Here is a 21,917-nt window from a genome sequence, read left to right on the forward strand (position 1 = left end):
CCTTTCATAAATGGCAAGGACCTAATAGAATCAGAAGAGATTAAGACAAGGTGGATAGAATACACAGAAGAACTGTACAAAAAAGCTCTTAATGACCCAGATAACCAGGATGTTGTGGTCACTCACCTAGAGCCAGATATCCTGGAGTGTGAAGTCAAGTGGGCCTTAGGAAGCATTACTATGAACAAAGATAGTGGAGGTGATGCAATTCCAGCTGAGCTATTTCAAATCCTAAAAGATGATGCTATGAAAGTGCTGCACTCAATATGTCAGCAAATTTGGAAAACTCAGCAGTGGCCACAGGACTGGAAAAGGTCAGTTTTAATTCCAAAGAAAGGAAACGCCAAAGAATGTTCAAATTACTGTACAATTGCACTCATTTTACATGCTTGCAAGATTATGCTCAAAATCCTTCAAGCTAGGCTTCAGTGAGAACTTCCAGAGGTACAAGCTGGATTTAGAAAAGGCACAGGAAAAGTAGATCAAATTGCCAGCATATGGTAGATCATAGAAAAAGCAAGGGAATTCCAAAAAAATCTACTTCTGCTTCACTGACTACACTAAAGCCTTTGACTGCATGGATCACAACAAACTGTGAAATATTCTTAAAGAGATGGGAATATCAGATCACATTCCCTGCCTCCCTGCCTCCTTCTTGTTTGTAGGACAAGAAGCAAGAGTTAGAATTGGACATGGAACGATGGACTGATTCAATGTTGCGGAAGGAGTATGTCAAGGCTATACATTGTCACCCTGCTTATTTAACTTATATGCAGGGCACATTATATGAAATGCTGGGCTGGATGACTCACAAGCTGGAATCAAGATTGCTGGGAGAAATATGAACAACCTCAGATATGCAGATGATACCGCTTTAGTGGCAGAAAGTGAAGAAGAACTAAAGAGCTTCTTGATGAAGGTCAAAGAGGAGAGTGGAAAAAGCTGACTTACAACTCAACATTCAAAAAATGAAGATCATGGCATCCAGTCCTATCGCTTCATGGCAAATAGATGGGGAAAAATTAGCAACAATGTTAGATTTCATTTTCTTGGGCTCCAAAGTCTATGTGCACAGTGACTGCAGCCACATAATTAAAACTCACTTGATCCTTGGAAGAATAGCTATGACAAACCTAGACAATGTACAGTGTATTAAAAAACAGAGATATCACTTTGCCAACAAAGGTCTGAATAGTCAAAGCTATGGTTTTTCCAGTAGTCAAGTATGGACGTGAGAGCTGGACCATAAAGATGGTTGAGTGCCAAAGAATTGATGCTTTCAAACTGTGGTGCTGGAGAAGACTCTTGAGAGTCCCTTGGACAGCAAGTAGATCAAACCACTCAGTCCTAAAGGAAATAAACTCTGAATATTCATTGGAAGGACTGGTGCTGAAGCTGAAGCTCCAATACTTTGGCTACCTGATGCAAAGAGCCAACTCATTGGAAAAGACCCTAATGCTGGGAAAGATTGAATGTAGGAGGAGAAGGGGGTGATAGAGGATGAGATGGTTGGATGGCATCACTGACTCAATGGACATGAATTTTAGTAAATTCCAGGAGATGGTGAAGGACAGGGAAGCCTGGTGTGCTGCAGTTCATGGGGTCATAAAGAGTTGAACAGGATTGAGTGACTAACATACATATTCACAAGTTCTTGTCAGGGTCCCAAGGAAGATTCAGAGGAGGACAAGAAGGACATCCCATATTTGAGCTGTCCAGTTTGGGCCATTTAGAACAGTAAGTGGTGTGTGAACACAGACCAGTTCATAGAAGGACTTTATCAGTACTACTTTTTAGAAGCCCTAATACAACAGTGCCTTACAAGTGTAAGAACTTCAGCCAATTATGAACTTAGTCTGCCATGTTTGCAATTTTGCTGCTCTCCTCCCAGGTCCTAAGCAATTGCATACTCTTTCTTTTTGCAATGGCATACTCTTGAGGACAGTACTGATGAAATGTAACAAGTTCCACTTCTGCGCTTGATCTGTCTTCCTTCTTCTTTCTCCATCCTAGATTCCTCAGTGTCTCATGGCAAGTCTGAGAGTTCATGGGGCAGGTGGCAGACAGAGACATGACTTAGTCTTGCCAAAGTTCTCTAATCTGTGAGGACTTCTATTTCTGCAGCCTTCTGTGGCATCATCCATCTGCATGGCCCATTAGTCAGACAGTAGAACTCGCACACATTCCTTGCAAAGAACTGAGCAAAGAGCTTCTGGGAGCTGTGACTCCAAGGGCAAGGCATGGATTTATTCAGTTGTAGCATAGAATTGTGGTTAGAGTAAAAATGTAATTAGCAGTCAGAGATGCTGGAGATTGAACTTTGATTTTCTGTGTTTGTAACTGACACTCTTCAGTTAGCAGTTTTGGAAATAAGATTTGAATCTTTTTTGGTGTAAGGAGATGTCTTAAGAGTTCCATGGTAGCAAACTGCTTTTTTCATGTGAATGAAGATGTCTTTTTCTAGCCCTACTTCTAAACGTGGGATGTTTTTGCCTTTCAGAGAAGTGGGTGGGGTGCAATCAGACAAAGACAATCTTCATGCTTGTTAGTAGAGTGATGTGGAAGAGCACTGGCATTAGGCTAAGATTTTAGTCTTCACTCCGCCTCTTACTATCTTAGTGACTTTAGGAAAGTCACTGAATCACTGAGCTGAAGTTTCTACAACCATAAAATGGAGATATCAGCCCTACATATATCTCATAGGTTCAAACAAGATAATGTGAAAACCTTGAAATCCTATACAGATGTGTAACAATATAAGTCACCAAGGAATGATCATGAATACCAGTGGGAACTGAATAATGACTTTGAACAGTTTTCCAAGAACAGACACACCAGATATGACTGCAATACAGAAGACATTCACTGACAGATAAAGTAGAATTTTGCTCCCACTAAAAGCTTCAGAAAATATTCTGAGAGCACATTAATGATCCATCCTAAAGATGTCACCAGCTGGGGATGGAGGCTCTGAGAAAACAGAAGAAAGGCATCTCAAGAAAATTAGGACTTTTCAAAACAGAGTAGGTACAAAAAAACTCAGAACTACCAAAGAATTTCCCACAGAGAGGCTCAGAGAACAGATCTGTGACCATGGTAGTTAAGCAGAATAATGACTGAAGAAGACCAACAAAGGTTTAAAACTTCTGCCAAAATTATGTTATTCAATATCCCATGAGAGGATTTAGAACAGTTTTTTCCAACCAAAACCAACTAGAACAAAGTCCTGTTTTTGTTTTTAATAAAATGTCCCTATTCTAACTCATCTGCACTTTCAGTATCCAGTGCAGTTCCCTTCTGGTTACAGAAAGTGAAGGGTAATTGAAGTACAGAAGTGCTGGTTGCTAATGTCTGTGGCAGATTTCAGATCCCATCCTCTGCATTTCAATGACCCCCCTGCTCAGGGCTATGCCAACTGGAAGAAACGGATCCCAGTGTAGATAAAACTCTAGAAGACTTCTGGGAGTGGAGATTATATCAGTGGGGGCCAAGACTGGATTCTCCAGTTCTTTGCAATGCAAAAAATCCTTAGTTTCGGCCTTGTGGTTGATTACTAGGTGAATTTTGGTAAACTTGTCTCCACAGACTTCCCTTTCTTTCACTCTAGAATGAAGTAGCTAAAAGAAATTCTTTTACAGTCCTAATGTTTTATGAGAAGTGTCTGAGAAGACAACTTCCCAGAAGAATAGGAAGAGGGAGTCATCATGTTTTTAAGAGGTTGGAAGGTCAAGGATAACAAGGCCATAGAAATGGAAAGAGTGGACTTATGTAAGAATAAGTAACATTCAGAAAAATAAATGATCAAGAAAAACTGAGGCAGAGACAAACTGGAAGTAACTGAACAGCTGAACAACCAGAGAAAACTTGACAGGTTGGTACATAGACGTGGGTGGCTAGTGGGACCATGAAAGGCCAGTAGGCTGTGTAGGGTAGTAATGTTAAGTCATTTTTGTCAGCAGAGTCTAGAATATTAGCAAGTTAGGGATCCAGTGCCTGTAGATTTATTCTGGAATCAAGGAGTAAACCTAAAGCTTCATCAGAAAAATAGATCAATAAGACATATAAGTAGATCAGTCACAGACTAGGGCAACAAAGGATGTCACTAAAGAAGGATACTGATCAAAAAGATTCCTTGACCCAAAACTGCCTTGTCATCAGCTCTTTGGACAAGAGTTTAAACACAGCCACTTATACAACAGAAAGCCATTGTAGATATCACTTAGATGTAGATATCAGCATGAAAAAGATGAGGCAATGTAGGAAGTGACTGGTTAAACAATGCAAAGTCATTTATCAACTAAATAGCAGAGGCCAGAGCTCCTACTCTTTCATCACCATTTAAAAGATACACAACTACACAGCTTCCACAGTCTCTTAACCAGAATAACTTTGTTATACGGTTAATACTTTGTTGCTCATGGGAATTAAAGTGTACTGGTATAGCTGCAAAATGGTTTTTAAAGTTTGGAAAGGACTTTATTCTCTCTTTAGCAATGAATGAGAATGGAGGTTTCTCCTCATCCTTGCCAACATTGGCTGTTATTATTTTTTTTTAATGTTTGAGTTAAAAATTTTTTTTTGAATTTATTTTTATTTGGAGGACAATTGCTTTACAAGTGTTGGTTTCTTCCATACAACAACATGGATCAGTCGTAAGTATACATATATTCTCTCCCTCTTGAACCTCCCTCCCACCCCCACCTCCATCCCACCCCTCTAGGTTGTCACAGAGCATTTCTGTAAGTATTCTAACTGACTCTGAATTTCAGTCACTCTTACCCATCAACAAGGATAGGATGAGGATATAAAAGGTAGGATGAAGGCAAAAAGTAAAGATGTGCCATTTCTTTGTTTCCCATTCTTAGAAAGTTTATCATATAACAGAGATGACAAAAATTGATGGCTCCAAAAGCAGCATAAATATTTAACAAAAAATTAATCACTATAGGATATATGAAAAAATTCCATCATCTGATGGCTTCTAAAGATATATCTACAAATTATTTTAGTTTTTCTGCAAAGAAGGCAAATTTGCAATATCTCTATATACTCACCTTTAAATGTTGAATTGACTGCCTATTGCTTTTGTAACTCAGACATCCTGTTTTTTCTTGATCGCTGCAAACCCAAAAAAGGGGTGAAGGTTAGGCAGATGGGCAAGATCCTATATGCCGAGCATTATTTTTTCCACACTAAAATAAACCCTGGAATAAACTAACAACCAAAGGATTATCTTTCATTTGAAGAAAAAAATCTAAGGTATAAGGACAATATTTAATAGTAACTTGAATCAAAGGGTTTAAATACCACTGGAAAACTATTATTTGATCGGTAAGTCCAAACTTTCAGTCATTTTAAAAGGGAACATAAATTTCAAGATATAATTAAAATTTTGAGAGAAGAAATATCTGGAAGATGTATTTTTAAAAACTGAGGTTGCAGAATAATTTTACCAGCCTGTAAAATTCCTCAAATGCTTTCTACAATTCCAGCAGCCACAATGATGCAGTAGCCAGTGAAGGGAGGTTCAGGAATAAGGTTGCATCAGGAGAGAGTTATTAACACAAGGAGATGTGTGGACAGCAGCAGATACTGCCTAGCCTGCCAATTTAGGTGGCTCTATGCTGGTAATGAATGAGTTGACTATTCATCACCAGGGTAGAGTGGTGGTCTCCCTCACTTCCATCTATTTGGGCAGGGACTGAAAGTCACTTTGTTGAAATATAATTCCTACATAGAGAAAACCAGGTGTATCAAATTGAAATAGTGATGGATGGATGATCCCAAGTACAGATTACTTCTAGCCCAGAGATGAAATGTTGTTTTATTCTTGTAAAACAAGAGAGGAAAGAAAAATAATATTTTAGGTGCAGATAACAATGCACTCCTCCGGAAAAGAACACTCTAGGGAAGCTCCTCAGTCACGCCTATCTCTTTTCTATCTCTGTGAGTTCAGAAGAACTGCTAAGTGAATTGCTAGTATTTGATAGCGCACGAGTGCGGCCAAGAGGAGCTATTCCACGTCCAAGGTAAGGAGCAGGGGCTGAGCTTTGCTGGAGCAGCCGTGAAGAGCTACCCCATGTCCAAGGTAAGAGAAACCCAAGTAAGATGGCAGGCGCTGAGAGAGGGCATTAGGGGGCAGACAGACTGAAACCACAATCACAGACAACTAGCCAATCTGATCACACGGACCACAGCCTTGTCTAACTCAATGAAACTAAGCCATGCCGTATGGGGCCACCCAAGACGGACGGGTCATGGTGGAGAGGTCTGACAGAACGTGGTCCACTGGAGAAGGGAATGGCAAACCACTTAAGTATTCTGGCCTTGAGAACATGAAGGCATGAACAGTATGAAAAGGCCAAAAGGTAGGACACTGAAAGATGAACTCCCCAGGTCAGTAGGTGCCCAATATGCTACTGGAGATCAGTGGAGAAATAACTATGGAGCCAAAGCAAAAACAACACCCAGTTGTGGATGCAACTGGTGATAGAAGCAAGGTTTGATGCTGTAAAGAGCAATATTGCATAAGAACCTGGAATGTTAGGTCCGTGAATCATGGCAAATTGGAAGTGGTCAAACAGGAGATGGCAAGAGTGAACATTGACATTCTAGGCCAATACTTTGGCCACCTGATGCAGAGAGCTGACTCATTTGAAAAGACCCTGATGCTGGGAAAGATTGAGGGCAGGAGGAGAAGGGGACGACAGAGGATGAGATGGTTGGATGGCATCACTAACACAATGGACATGGGTTTAGGTGGACTCCAGGAGTTGCTGATGGACAGGGAGGCCTCGCGTGCTGCCGTTCATGGGGTTGCAAAGAGTCGGACACGACTGAGTGACTGAACTGAACTAAACTGATTACAAAGTGTGAAAAGGTGATGTGCAAGAAAGAATAACAAAAACGCAGGGTGTTGCTGGTTAACACAGTGATTCTCTTAGCCACTAATGGGTTTCTAAATCTAATGAATCAGGATGCTGTTTGGCACATCACAGTGTTAACTTTCTGAACAGTGAGTTATGGACCTGGAATATAAACAGGCTTCTAAGATATTTTCCTTACACAGGCAATGGTTTAGACAGAACAATCTAGCCATCACTTTCATCTTCTGGAGCAATTTGTTGGCATGCAACACTCTTGTATATATTTTATGTGTGTCCTTCAAGAATAAGGAGCCTGAAGATGAAGGTTTTGAACTGCACCCCAAAAACTTGTTCTTCAGCAGAGTATTGTATTTTAGAGCTCCAAACACTTACAGAAAATTCCTATCTATAATTTCTTGAATTTTAATGATAGTATTATCACTGGGAGTGCTTCCATTTCAGAGTGTGATGGTGGTAATTTCTTGGGTTATTTGAGCCTGAAATATTTAGCATCTAATAACTTTAATCTGAATATTTTGACTTCCAAAAACAGTATTTTTACATTTGTGAAGCAAGTGATCATTAATGATGTATTTTCATAAATTAGATTATAATCTTTCATAACTTTAAAATGCTTCTGTTTTATAATGTTGAAATGTTTTGAAATAAAAGATCTAGTCATGAAGTTACCCAATCATTCTATCATTAGGGCTAATATCTTGGAATTCTTTATATGGTCATTAAAGAAACCTTTATTTCAGCTGTAAGAAGAGATGCATAAATGGTTCTCTCCTTTCTATTTTTTAAAAGAAACTCCTACAGAAGATATAGTGATATTACAATCTGAATCTTCTAAAATCAAGCAGCAGAAGAGAAAAATCATTACTTTGAAATATATGATTTAATATAATTTTCCTTATAAGAGTTCCTCCTTTTCTTGATGCTATTATTCAATAATAAAAAACGAACAGAAACCTTTGGCATTTTGTAATGTTCTTACAAGCAATTATTTTCTACTCAGTCTGATTGTAAAAGGTCCAACTAATTGGCCTTCTATATTCCACATGGCAGTCAAATTTTGTTTTAAAATTTCTGTGTATCAATTATAGTAATACTGTTGGCTAATACTGCCATCTGTCAATATGTATATACACACACATATATATGTATATATTAAAATATATAAATACTTAATATAATATATAATAACATATAACAATATGTTTATTTAATATTTGATGTTTATATATCATATATATAAATATATGAAAATATATATTATCATATATATATGATATTAACTGAAAATATGGCCATTCATAGAAAAGTGACATTTGACATTCTAAATTCTTAATCTGATAAATGTAAATAATGCAATACAGGTCTAAACAGGAGTAAACAGAACAGACACTAATATGAAGGATGCATTTTTTTCCCTTTGTTACCATTATGGATTGGAAGTATATTCTTATGGGAGAAAAACACTTTGATCTCAGGACAGATAAAGCTGAATTATTGAACTGTAATGAGTCAGAAATGGCCCACAGTTGAAACTAAAGTATAGAGCTTACACTGATGAAAATTTAACTGTTTCATTCCTGCATAATCTATGTTCTGGTTTCATCTGTTTTTTTAATAGATTGATTTTTAAAGTGTGGCTTTGCAAGCCTCAGAAATCAAGGAACACTACTGTCATTCTTACTATAATAATGGGCTTCCTTGGTGGCTCAGTGGCAAAGAATCCACCTGCAATGCAGGAGACGAAAGTTCAATCCCTGGGTTGGGAAGATCACCTGAGAAGGAAATAGCAACCCTCTCCAGTATTCTCGCCTGGGAAACCCCATGGACGGAGGAGCCTGCTGGGCTCCGTGGGGTTGCCAAAGAGTAGGGCATGACTTAGCAACAAAACAACACTATAACAACATTGGTATGGAAGACGGTAGCAGCCGTCGAGTTGCCAATTAAAATGAATGCACTGCCGTGTGCAATATGGATCACAGATGGTAGGTAAATGTATTAGTGTGCAAATAAAGTGCCTCAGACAGTGCACACACCCACACTGTTAGCTTGTAGCAGTGTCTGTAGGATATTCTCTTCCAACTAATTTCTGCCCTTTGAGTTAACAGAAGAAAGTTGATAAAGTTGTCCATAGTGTGTTGGCTCTTCTCAGCAAGATGAAAGCACACACTTGGTCTGGGAACAAGGGCAGCAGCACAGTGCAAACACATGCGCTTTGTTGAAGGGCCTTTAATCTTTCCAAGACTCTTTTATGCCGTAGTCAGTGCTCCGATAGCTCCAAGTGCATACTACATGCTATCAAAAATGTTTTTCTTGTTTTACTTTTTCAAATTCTTATTGTGGATGATTCCACACATGCAGGGAATATGAAGGAATAACACAAGCACATCTGTATACCTGTCACCGAGATTCAGTAATTAATAGTTTGGCACATTTGCGTTATCTATCCATGCTTATGTCACACCAAACCATTAGGAATCCAGCAAAAATTTGGTATTTGATCTAAGAACAATCAATATGACTGCAACACAATAAACACACCTAAGGAAAGAACAAAGATTTGTCAAATCTAATATTCATTCTATATTCAAATTTACCTAATTGTCTTAAAACATGTTGTCTAGCTGAGAATTTTGCTTTGTTTTCTTTCTGGCCAATAGTCTATTAAGTAAAACTAAATGGTAGTGACCCCATGTGGGCATCAGATTCAGACATAATAATGGCCTACACAAGATGGTTTCTCTCTCACTTAGTCTGGAGATGTGCCAACAGGGGTTTAGGATGGCGCTTCCATCCTCAACACATGGCTTCATTCTTAGGCTGAAATAAGGCAGCTCCAGTCTGTAATCATGGTACAGAGGTGACACAGAGGAGGGCACAGTCCAAGGCCGTGATCCAGAGGCTGTGTACACAACTTCTGCTCATGTTCCATCACACAGAGTGTAGACACATTGTCCTGCCTAGAAGCAGAGACTGAGAAAAACAGGCTTTATTTTTGGTGACCATGAGTTTAGGTTTCCCTGGACCTATGGGTCTCATGTCTAAAGGAACAATGGTTTAGGGGCAGTAATTAGCCATCTTTGCCATGAGTGTTTCTGGAAATAACTGAGCTCTGATGAACTATCATAAGACTAATACATTGCAATATATTGATATGCTTAGATATGTTTCAGGTAAGACTATTTTTCTCTTATATTAAATATGCCTCATATTATTACTATTCAAAGTGAATATTGCTTTGAATATTAATAAATGGTTTATAATTTTAGGTTTTCTTTCTCCTTCCTTGACAAGATATAAGCTGTCAGTCTTCATTACTGTAACTATGCTACCTTTCCTTTCTAATATTCCTTTTTTGGTTATCAAGCTTCTAAAAATAAAGTTTTATTTAAGGATAACTTACATGCAAAAAAGTTCACAAGTCATAACTGCACAGCATGATAAAAACAGTGATTCATGTAAACACCACTCAGATCAAGAAATGGAACATTTAGTATTCTAGAAGCAGTTTTGTTTAAGTACCAAGTACTATTTCCTTCTTTCTTCCAGAGATAATGTTGTTATGACCTTTAACACCATGGTTTAATTTTCATATTTTTGAATTTTATATAAATGAAATCATATTATGTGTATTCCTTTTAGACTGGCATATTTTGTTCAATATCATGCTTATATGATTCATTGGTATTATTGCATAAAACAATAGTTCATTTTCATTGCTGATGGGATTGTATTAATATATCATAATTAATCCATGATATTGTTAATGAACAACTGTATTGCTTCTCAGTTCAGTTCAGTCACTCAGTCGTGTCCGATTCTTTGCGACCCCACGGACTGCAGCACGCCAAGCTTCCCAGTCCATCACCAACTCCCGGAGCTTGCTCAAACTCCTGTCCATTGAGTTGGTGATGCCATCCAACCATCTCATCCTCTGTTGTCCCCTTCTCCTCCTACCTTCAATCTTTCCCAGCATTAGGGTCTTTTCTAATGATCCAGTTCTTCACATCAGGTGGCCAAAGTATGGGCGTTTCCGCTTCAGCATCAGTCATTTCAATGAATATTCATGACTGATTTCCTTTAGGATTGACTGGTTTGATCTCCAAGTATCACTCCTAATTTTTGCCTATTCCAAAAAGAGGCTGTGATCATTATCGTCTTTGTCATTTGGTCCACATGTGTGTCTATCTGTTAGGCATATATGATTCTGGGGACTAAAACTGATGAATTATGGGATATTTATTAATTAATACTCTTGCCTTATTGCACTCATACTTCTAGTACAATGCTGAGTGGGAATTGTGGTAAACAGAATTCTTGTCTTGAGCTGGATCTCAAGGGGAAAACTTCAATTACTTTACCATTTAGTATGATAGCTTACATTAGGAATTTTGTAGACATAAAGGAAGTTATATTTGAATTTCATCTATTGAGATGGTTATAATTTTTTTTTATTTTGTTAATTAATTTTCAAAATCTGAATCAACTGTGCATTCTTGAAATAAACTTTGTTTGTGATATATTATCCCCACATAACCCACATATCAAAGATAATCACATTGAAAATTAGGATATATTTTGAACTGAATGATAATGAAAGTGTGGCATACATCATGCCAGAAACACAACATTTCATATACTATTCTTTCAGTGTTTATCCTAAATCCCAACATGCATAATTGGTTTACTAAAAGTCTAATATAAATGGATATTTTTACAATTTATTGAACAAATCATGACATTTGGAGTACTTTAACTCCATTTTCTCCCCTCCTAATTTTTGTACTATTGATGTTGTTATTTGGGTTAAGTAGTATCCCTCTAAACGTATATGTATATGTCCTAACCTCTTGATTGAAGTCGTGAATGTAACTTAATTTGGAAATTGAGTCTTTGCAGATGTAATCAAGTTAAGATGAATTTCTAGTAGATTAGAGTGGGCCCTAATCCAATGACTGGTGTCCTTATAAGAAGAGGAAAATATGGATACAGATGCACAGATTGTGGAAAGATGGAGGCAGAGGTTAGAGTGATGCAATCCACGAGACAAGGAATACCAAGGAATGTTGGCAACCAGCAGAAGGTAGGAAGAGGCAAGGAAGGATAATCCCTTAAGACCTTCAGAGAGAGAGTGTGTGACCCTGCTGACAACCTGATTTCAGACGTCTAGTCTCCAGAATGGTGAGAGAATAGATTTGTTTTAAGCCACCGAGTTTGTAGTATTTTGTTACAGTAGCCTTGGGAAACTAAGATAGCTGTTTTGTATTTAAATTCTGTAAATCCATGGCTGATTCATGTCAATGTATGGCAAAAACCACTACAATATTGTAAAGCAATTAACCTCCAACTAATAAAAATAAATGAAAAACAAATTCTCTATTTTAACCCCCACAAGACGACAATATTAGTATAATTCTGTGTAGTGAACATTCATTTATGTTGACCCATGTTTTGACTCTGTATTTTTTTCACTTCTTCCAACATCTCTGTGCATCCTTCTAGGATCATTCTCCTTCAAGCTGAAGTATTTTCTTAATGTCTGTGGTTGATGAATTCTCTCAGTTTTTGTTGGCCTGAGAATATCTTTGTTTCATCTCATATTTGGAAGTTGATTTTTAATTGGTATAGAACTCTAGGATAATAGTTCTTTACAATTTTTTTAACATTTATATTGGAGTATAGTGATTAATAATGTTGCAATAGTTCCAGGTGCAGAGCAGAGTGACTCAGCCATACATTCACATGTATCTTTCTATTTGAGGACAGTAGTTCTTTTAGCACATTAGCACACTGAAGATATCATTCCCTAGTCTTCAGATTTCCTGTATTTGGTTTTCTAAAGTTTTATTATAATATAGAGCAATCTTTGAATTTGTGCTGCTTAGAAGTTATTTTTTTTTGTGATTCTGTGGCTTGATGTCTTTCGTCAGGTTTTGAGACTTTTATCATTATTTCTTTAAATATAACTCTTGCCCCAATCTTACTCTCCTGTCTTTTTGGGACTCAAATGACAACTCTTGTCCTGTCTCTTTTTCAAACCTGCTTTGTTCTTCTTTTCCTTATTTTTCCTCCTCTATTCTTTCCTTCCTTCCTTCTTTCCTCCTAGATTTTGGAATATTTTCCACTCCACTTCATTTTCAACACTGCTTCTAAAATTCTCTTTTAAAATGCAGATAAAATTCTAAAAGATGCGTCTTTAAAAACCTTCAGTGTCACCTGCTCTGTCCTTCTTCAACATGCGTTAAACAATTACTATATGTCATGTGCTGTATTTAGTGCTATTTACGTAAATTAAAATATTTCAATTATACAATATAGTTTATGAATTAATATATTTGCAATTTTCTCAACTGAAGTCAAAGAAAACCTCTTAAAATTCTGATGTATATCTGTTAATAGTGAAAATTTAATGAATAGAAAATTTTAAAGGTATGTAATGAACAGAGGCCCTGAAAGCACTAAAGCAATTGTCTTTTAAAATGATCATTACATGAGACTTCCCTGGGGGCCCAGTGGTTAAGAATCCACCTGTCAGTGCAGGGGACACAGGTTTGAACCCTGATCTGGAAAGATCCCACATGTGGCAGAATAGCTACGCCTGAACGCCACAACTACTGTGCCTGTGCTTAGGGCCTGTGAGCTGCAACTGCTGAGCCTAAGCACCCTAACGCCCATACTCTGCAACAAGAGACGCCACCGCAGGGACAGAAGCCACACAACAAGACGTCACACTGCCACAAACAGTAGCCTCCACCGGCCACAACTAGAAAACACCCCAGTGCAGCAACGAAGACCCAGCACAGTAAAAAATATAAGTGTATAAATAAAACCTCAAAACTATCACTTTATAATATACAAATACCGTGCAATTTATGTTAAACAAAAAAAATTACTGAATAATCAATGTAAGTTGCCATCACTATAGAAAGGGGTATCAAGAAAATCTGAAGTCAAATTTCTTTGGTAAATAAGTTGTTCAGAATAAGTGAAGGCTATCATTAATTGGAGAAAAACATGAAGGTACTTCTTAAAATCTCAAGTCTAAGTCATAAAGTACTAAATATGTGTGTCTATAAAATATAAATGTATATTAAATGTGTATATATATACACATATATATATGTATATAAACTTATTGATGAAAGAGCTTTTTAAATTTCAGATCCAAGTCTCATACTTTATAGATGAAGCAACTCATGCACAAAGACATAGGATACTTAATTTTATGAAATGGAATATATTCAGGAATTTACAGAATTTCCATCATTCCACTTCTAAAAGGCATTATTTTGGGGGGGTGCTATTTCTAGTATGTGTTAGCACACTAGCATGGTGGTTTTCATACTGAGTGTACAGAATCCTGTGATTCCAAGAAAGTGCCTCAGAGGTCACAGTGAAGGAGGAGAGAAGAAAATGGGTGGGACTTCCTGGTGGTCCAGAGGATAAGAATCCACCTGCCGGTGAAAAGACAGCCTCAGATTGGGAGAAAATAATAGCAAACGAAGCAACAGACAAAGGATTAATCTCAAAAATATACAAGCAACTCCTGCAGCTCAATTCCAGAAAAATAAATGACCCAATCAAAAAATGGGCTAAAGAACTAAACAGACATTTCTCCAAAGAAGACATACAGATGGCTAACAAACACATGAAAAGATGCTCAACATCACTCATTATCAGAGAAATCCAAATCAAAACCACAATGAGGTACCATGACACGCCAGTCAGGATGGCTGCTATCCAAAAGTCTACAAGCAATAAATGCTGGAGAGGGTGTGGAGAAAAGGGAACACTCTTACACTGTTGGTGGGAATGCAAATTAGTACAGCCACTATGGAAAACAGTGTGGAGATTTCTTAAAAAACTGGAAATAGAATTGCCATATGACCCAGCAATCCCACTCCTGGGCATACATACCGAGGAAACCAGATCTGAAAGAGACACGTGCACCCCAATGTTCATCGCAGCACTGTTTATCATAGCCAGGACATGGAAGCAACCTAGATGCCCATCAGCAGACGAATGGATAAGGAAGCTGTGGTACATATACACCATGGAATATTACCCAGCCATTAAAAAGAATTCATTTGAATCAGTTCTAATGAGATGGATGAAACTGGAGCCCATTATACAAAGTGAAGTAAGTCAGAAAGATAAAAACCATTACAGTATACTAACACATATATATGGAATTTAGAAAGATGGTAACTATAACCCTATATGCAAAACAGAAAAAGAGACACAGATGTATAGAACAGACTTTTGGACTCTGTGGGAGAAGGCGAGGGTGGGATGTTTCGAGAGAACAGCATCGAAACATGCATATTATCTAGAGTGAAACAGATCACCAGCCCAGGCTGGATGCATGAGACAAGTTCTCGGGCCTGGTGCACTGGGAAGACCCAGAGGGATCGGGTGGAGAGGGAGGTGGGAGGGGGGATCGGGATGGGGAATACATGTTAATCCATGGCTGATTCATGTCAATGTATGACAAAAACCACTACAAAATTGTAAAGTAATTAGCCTCCAACTAATAAAAATAAATGAGAAAAAAAAATCTACTGAAAAAAAAAAAAAATGAATCCACCTGCCAATGCAGGGGACATGGGTTCGATCCCTGGTCCAGGGAGATCTGACATGCCACAGGGCACTAAGCCCATGCATCACAACTACTGAGCCCGAGCACCCTAGAGCCCGAGCTCTGCACCAAGAGGAGCCATTGCAATGACAAGCCCGAGCACAACAATAAGAGAGTTGCCCCCATTCACTGAAACTAGAGAAAGCCCGTGCACGGCAGCTAAGACCCAACACAGCCAAATATTAACATAAATGAATAAATAAATGAAGAAGATAGCTGTAGTGGGTAGTGGGAATCACTCTTCTTCAACTTGGATGGGTCTGTTTTCATCCATTTCATATACTGGGATTCTGCCCAAGATTTCACTTAAAAAAGCATCTTTCTGCTAAATACGTTTGTAAATCATTATAACTCCTCCAGGATTTAGCTGCTATATGAAAGCTTAGGATCTGGCACCGTATCTAAACAGTTCTTAATTATTTGGGAGCCTCTGGTGAACCTTGTGAACTTTCTTGCCAGAAAACATCACATAGGCTTACGTTTTTTTTTTTTTTTTCTCTCTCCAAGTTTAACAGATTTGTGGACTTCCTGAAGTCCATGAACAGATCCTGGGCTAATAACAACAACTCTAAAAGCTTTACCTAAAGGACTTATATAAGAAATTTCTGGTTGCAAAAAGAGTAAGAATTTGGGATTAATATTAGAATGTGTTCAGAAAAAGTGGATTTTTCTTTTTTTAGCACAGCTTAACTCATAGGACCCATTTATCCTGTCTCAGTCAGTTCAGTTGCTCAGTCATGTCCGACTCTTTGCAACCCCATGAAGCGCAGCACTCCAGGCCTCCCTGTCCATCACCAACTCCCGGAGTCCACCCAAACCCATGTCCATCAAGTCAGTGATGCCATCCAACCATCTCATCCTCTGTCATCCCCTTCTCCTCCTGCCCTCAATCGTTCCCAGCATTAGGGTCTTTTCAAATGAGTCAGCTCTCCACATCAGGTGGCCGAAGTATTGGAGTTTCAGCTTCAGCATCAGTTCTTCCAATGAACACCCAGGACTGATCTCTTTTAGGATAGACTGGTTGGATCTCCTTGCAGTCCAAGGGACTCTCAAGAGTCTTCTCCAACACCACAGTTCAAAAGCATCAATTCTTTGGCACTCAGCTTTCTTTATAGTCCAACTCTCACATCCATACATGACCACTGGAAAAACCATAGCCTTGACTAGACAGACCTTTGTTGGCAAAATAATGTCTCTGTTTTTTAATATGCTGTCTAGGTTGGTCATAGCTTTTCTTCCAAGGAGTAAGCATCTTTTAATTTCATGGCAGCAATCACCATCTGCAGTGCTTTTGGAGCCCAGAAAAATAAAGTTAGTCACTGTTTCCCCATCTATTTGCCATGAAGTGATAGGACCGGATGCCATGATCTTAGTTTTCTGAAGGTTGAGTTTTAAGCCAACTTTTTCACTCTCCTCTTTCACTTTCATCAAGAGGTATATCTGAGGTTATTGATATTTACCCTGTCTAATGAGAAACAAAATATACTCTCGACCACACTTAAGAATCCTATGTCCTCTTGTCATTCATGATATTCTTTTGATGATGCATTCAGACACCTGATGCAAAGAGTCAACTCAATGAAAAAGTCCCTGATGCTGGGAGAGATTGAAGGCCAAAGGAGAAGGGGTCAGCAGAGGATGAGATGGATAGATAGCATTACCCACTCACTGGACATGAATCTGAACAAATTGCAGAAGATGATGAAGGAGAGGGAAGCCTGGCATGCTGCAGTCCATGAGGTTTCAAAGAGTCAGACATGACTTAGCAACTGAACAACAACAACGATGACTCAGAAACTGTGCTAGAGCAGAAGTATTAGGTTGGCTAAAAGTTTATTTGGGTTTTTCCACACCATTGCATGGAAAACCCGAATGGACATAAGTCAACAACCTCATGGTACTGACTTTAGAGGCCCTCTATTCTTGAGGCTACGAATAGTTTTTAACACTTAAGAGACTTTTACTACTTAACCCATTTTTACTAGTTCTGCACACACACACACATCACTTACTCTCCACTGGAATATATCCCTTTGACCTACCTGGACTGAATCAGTCCGGGTTGACCTGGGCTGTCTGTTTAAGCAGTGTTCAGCCACGGAGGTGTTGTGAGCATTGGTCAGGGCACAGTAGGGGTGTGCAGGGACATTAGGACTGTGGCACCATGGGCTGCGAGTGGGGAAAAGGCTTGGTGGGATTTCTTTTTCTCTGTAAAAGAAAAATGGAGCCCAAATTGAACTCTAAAGTCACTTCATCCAGTGATGTGAGTAATGAAGGCTCCATTAGAGTGAAAGCATGTTCCAAGATCAGACAGCATGGCTTTTCCAGTCTTGTGGGCAGCACTGTTATTACATCAGCAGCATGTGATTACATATAAATAACATAAATCCTGTACTTTCAGCCACAGCCAGCTCTTGATCCAAGATGAAAGTTCTAGATGATGCAAATCTTCCTCCACCTAAGCACTATGAAAAGCATGATGACTTCCTCTCTGCACTGCTCCTTGGCCTGACTGCTAACAGCAGGGCTGTTATGAAATGAAACAACCAAAGGGGGTCTTAATATCAACTAGGAAGTTGCCAGCCTTTATTTTCTCATGAGTGTGTCTCTGCTTGCTCTGTGTTTTTGTGTTTCAAAACATAAAAGCTCTTCTGGTTTTTATGGTCCCATTCAAAATAGGAGGATGGCTTTTTTTTGTCTTTATCGATTTATCTGTTCATCACATTGCCACCCAGTCATTCCCACCTGTTCAACCCTTATTAATTGTGGGAAGGACTCAATTAAAAAAAAATCAAGCAGACTTCCCTGGTGGCTCAGTGGTAATGAATCTGCCTCCCAATCCAGGGGACATGGATGCCATCCCTGATCTGGCAAGATGCCCCATGCCAAGGAGCAATTAAGCCAGTGTGACACAACTATTGAGCCTGTGCTCTCGAGCCTGGGAACAGAAAATACTGAGGCCATGTGCTGCAGCTACTGAAGCCCACGTGCCCTAGGACCCGCGCTCTGCAACAAGAGCAGCCGCCGCCACGAGAAGCCTGGCACCACCACTAAGGAGTAGCCCCCGCCCTCCACCGCTAGAGAAAAGTCTGAGCAGCAACAGTGACCCCGCACAGCCAAAAATGCAATAAAAAAAAGAGCAACTTTCACCTCTTAAGAGAAGCTTTAACTTGTTCCACCTGCCATCTCGAGGACTCTCTCTTACACTGATCTCGTTTTTCTTTCGTTGTAGTTGCAACTGCTGGCCAGCGAAACATGTGCCTTTGAGGTGTTGTACTTATTATTGAGCATCTGTCAAATTCGATGTCAGTCTCTAATTTCTCCCACGCTTGCTTCCAGTGAATGGGAGTGTACCAGGCAACAGCCTAACAAAAACGATTCATTAATATTAAATACTATTTGAGTTAGGTTTTTTAAATGACATAGGCTTATTGCGGGCTTCCCAGATAGCTCAGTTGGTAAAGAATCTGCCTGCAATGCAGGAGACGCTGGTTTGATTCCTGGGTCGGGAAGATCTGCTGGAGAAGGGATAGGCTACCCACTCCAGTATTCTTGGGCTTCCCTTGCGGCTCAGCTGGTAAAGAATCTGCCTGAAACGTGGGAGACCTGGGTTTGATCCCTGGGTTGGGAAGATACCCTGGAGAAGGGAAAGGCTACCTACTCCAGTATTCTGGGCTGGAGAATTCCATGGACTGTATAGTACATGGGGTCACAAAGAGTCAGACACAACTGAGCGACTTTCACTTCACTTCAGTTCAGACTTATTGCAATAAAATTTCAGTCAAACTGTAATGTCATTTATGTACTGTGAAATGATTAGTGAAACACACAATGAGGCTATAGTGAAACATCCTGCCTTAGTTTCCAACTCTGAAAATTTCAAGCTGCATCTCCTCAGGCAGGTTAGTCACTTACTCCCTTGGAATATGTCCTCATATGTAAAATGGGGAAGGTGGTGGCTATATGTTGGCGTTATAAGATTCAGTTAACCTACTGAATTTCATAATTAAAAGGAACTGTGAAAAAATATTAATAAGTTAAATTTTAATAGTTAATTATGTTTTGTATATCATATATTTATATAATAATTTATATATAAATTAAATGTAATATAAATATATATATATTAAATATGGGGCTTGCCTGGTGGCTCAGTGGTAGAGAATCCATCTGCAAGGCAGGAGATACAGGTTCAGTCCCTGGGTTGGCAAGATCCCTTGGAGAAGAAAGTGGCAACCCACCCTAGTATTCTTGCCTGGAGAATCCCATGGACAGAGGAGCCAGGAAGGCTAGAGTCCATGGGGTCGTAAAAGCATCAGACTTGACTCAGTGACTGAACAGCAACAATATTAAATATATTATATGTTAAATTAGTATAAATATAAAATATATATTAGAAAATGTAAATATGGACTTCCCTAGTGGCTCAGATGGTAAAGAATCCACCTTAGATGGTAAAGAATCTTCCTACAATTCAGGGTTTCATCTTCAAACCTGGATTTGACCCCTGGAGAATGGAATGGCTACTCACTGTAGTATTCTTGCCTGGAGAATTCTATGAACAGAAGAGCCTGGCGGGCTATAGTCTATAGGGTCACAAAGAGTCAGACGCAACTGAATGACTAGCATATACACACACAAACATATATAAATATATACATATATTATTTGAGATGGGAAAATGGGTGTTAAAGCTAAAGACATGAAGAGGAAACCACGTTCTCCAAGCTAGAATACTAGGTGGGCAGTTTGTTTTGGTTTCCTGAATATGTGGCACGTATACAACATATATGTGCAAAAATCATTCAGAAAAATCATGTGTAGGCACTGATAATTATGTCTTTGTTCAACAGAGAAAGTTAAGCACTGCAGTGTACCCAAATGATCTACTTGTTCTTGTGATCTGTTTTTAGTTTATAAAATTATAGATGCTTGGATTGATGTTGTATCCATTGAAAAACCCTCTGTTTGCCTTGATAAGTTAAACACACGTAAAGACAACACTGCAAGTTCAGCTAGGCAAAGAAAGAGAAAGATGAAAGATTTTTTTAAAAAATTTAAATTCATAGATCACAGCAGGAAACCCCACTTTTGGTTCAGGTCATCAGTTAAGGATTCTCCCCTTTTGCAGCTCAAATAGATATTTTTGTGGAAAATATGTTAATCATCTTTTGAGTGAAACCTCTCTCAATTAGATTGTACGCCTTTCCTAGCCAAGAGCAATATTTTATTTCTTCCTGTATTATAAGGGACTTAAAAATATCTACTGATAATGACAATGATAATGTGACCAAATAAATGATATATTTTAATCTCACTTCTGAAATGTTGACCATATGAACCTTATGGGCTATTTTTAGTACCTAACAGAAAAATTTTTGGAGTTGGAATGTCTGGTTTTATTTTACTTTTGCCAGTTTGCCAGTCATGTGACCTTGAGAAAGCCATTTAACTTTCCAAGCCCCATTTTCTTCCTTCGTAAAATGATTAAATAATCTGAGAATCAAAGGAGATAATGCACATATAAACAGCCCTTGATGAGTTGCTACAGCACTGGAATTCACTGCTCCATATTTTCTCTGAGAACAATGTATTGGGAAAATTCAAGGCATTCAGTCATATGAGATGCCTATTAAATGTTTGACATGTAACATAGAGGCTACAAATCATATAGGATAACAATGTGGTTGGTGAAAAAAATCTAGCCTTGTTTAAACATCAATAGCCTCATAGAATCATAGTGATTGTACTATATAACCTTACATAAACTCATGACAGAGCAGGACTAAGTCTACCTTTATATTACACCAGAATGGTTTGTATCTGATTGAATATTAACCATTGTCAAGTTAGTGATGAGCCAAAAAAGTAGTCTGTCATACTTTATTTTAGGTTTCTATTTTTAGAGTTGGACACGACTTAGTGACTGAACAACCATATAACCTCTCTTTGCCACACTTTTTTTTTTTTTTAAGTATTTTTCAAGTCCAGACTCAGGACCTATTCTAATCTATGTCATTGTCTACTATTTTTTTAGTCAGATTTTAGGTTCCGTAACTTCCCCCACAAGATATGAATTATTTTCAACACACAAGTTATATCAACAGAAAACAATTCCAGGATTGCAAAGAAAGCTTGGATCTGTTTGTTTTTCAGCATGTCTATGGGAATGTAGCAACCTATCATTTCAAGGAAAATTTGTCTGGCAACTGCAGATAGTGAGATCCAATATCACTGAGGTGAGAACAGGAATTAATTGTTGTTTAAAAAAAGGGGGGAGTATTTTGTGCTTATATTAGGGTTTTTAGATTGACAATGTCACACCTCAGTGTATTTAATGGAAACATTTTCTATTTGAATTAAACAATGCTGATTGCTTTACCATGGGGTGGAAA

At 38.5% G+C, this 21,917-nt stretch overlaps 1 protein-coding gene across 22 annotated transcripts in view; it reads right to left on the reverse strand.

Annotated features, from left to right (window-relative positions):
- LMNTD1 (lamin tail domain containing 1) overlaps positions 1-21,917 on the reverse strand; it is a 480,744-nt gene that overhangs the window by 2,587 nt on the left and 456,240 nt on the right. For 20 of the 22 annotated variants that reach the window (XM_070453810.1, XM_070453812.1, XM_070453817.1 and 17 more), the window contains 3 exons: positions 18,673-18,887; positions 17,565-17,730; positions 5,055-5,118 (listed from right to left, as the gene is read on the reverse strand). In XM_070453810.1, the coding sequence (XP_070309911.1) occupies positions 5,077-5,118; positions 17,565-17,730; positions 18,673-18,887 (423 nt within the window). In that variant the 3' untranslated portion in view covers positions 5,055-5,076. The remainder of the gene's footprint in view (positions 1-5,054; positions 5,119-17,564; positions 17,731-18,672; positions 18,888-21,917) is intronic. The other 2 variants (XM_070453799.1, XM_070453820.1) reach the window with 2 other exon arrangements.

This window comes from Odocoileus virginianus, chromosome 23 (genome assembly GCF_023699985.2).
Source record: "Odocoileus virginianus isolate 20LAN1187 ecotype Illinois chromosome 23, Ovbor_1.2, whole genome shotgun sequence".
In the NCBI taxonomy this organism is placed as follows: domain Eukaryota; kingdom Metazoa; phylum Chordata; class Mammalia; order Artiodactyla; family Cervidae; genus Odocoileus; species Odocoileus virginianus.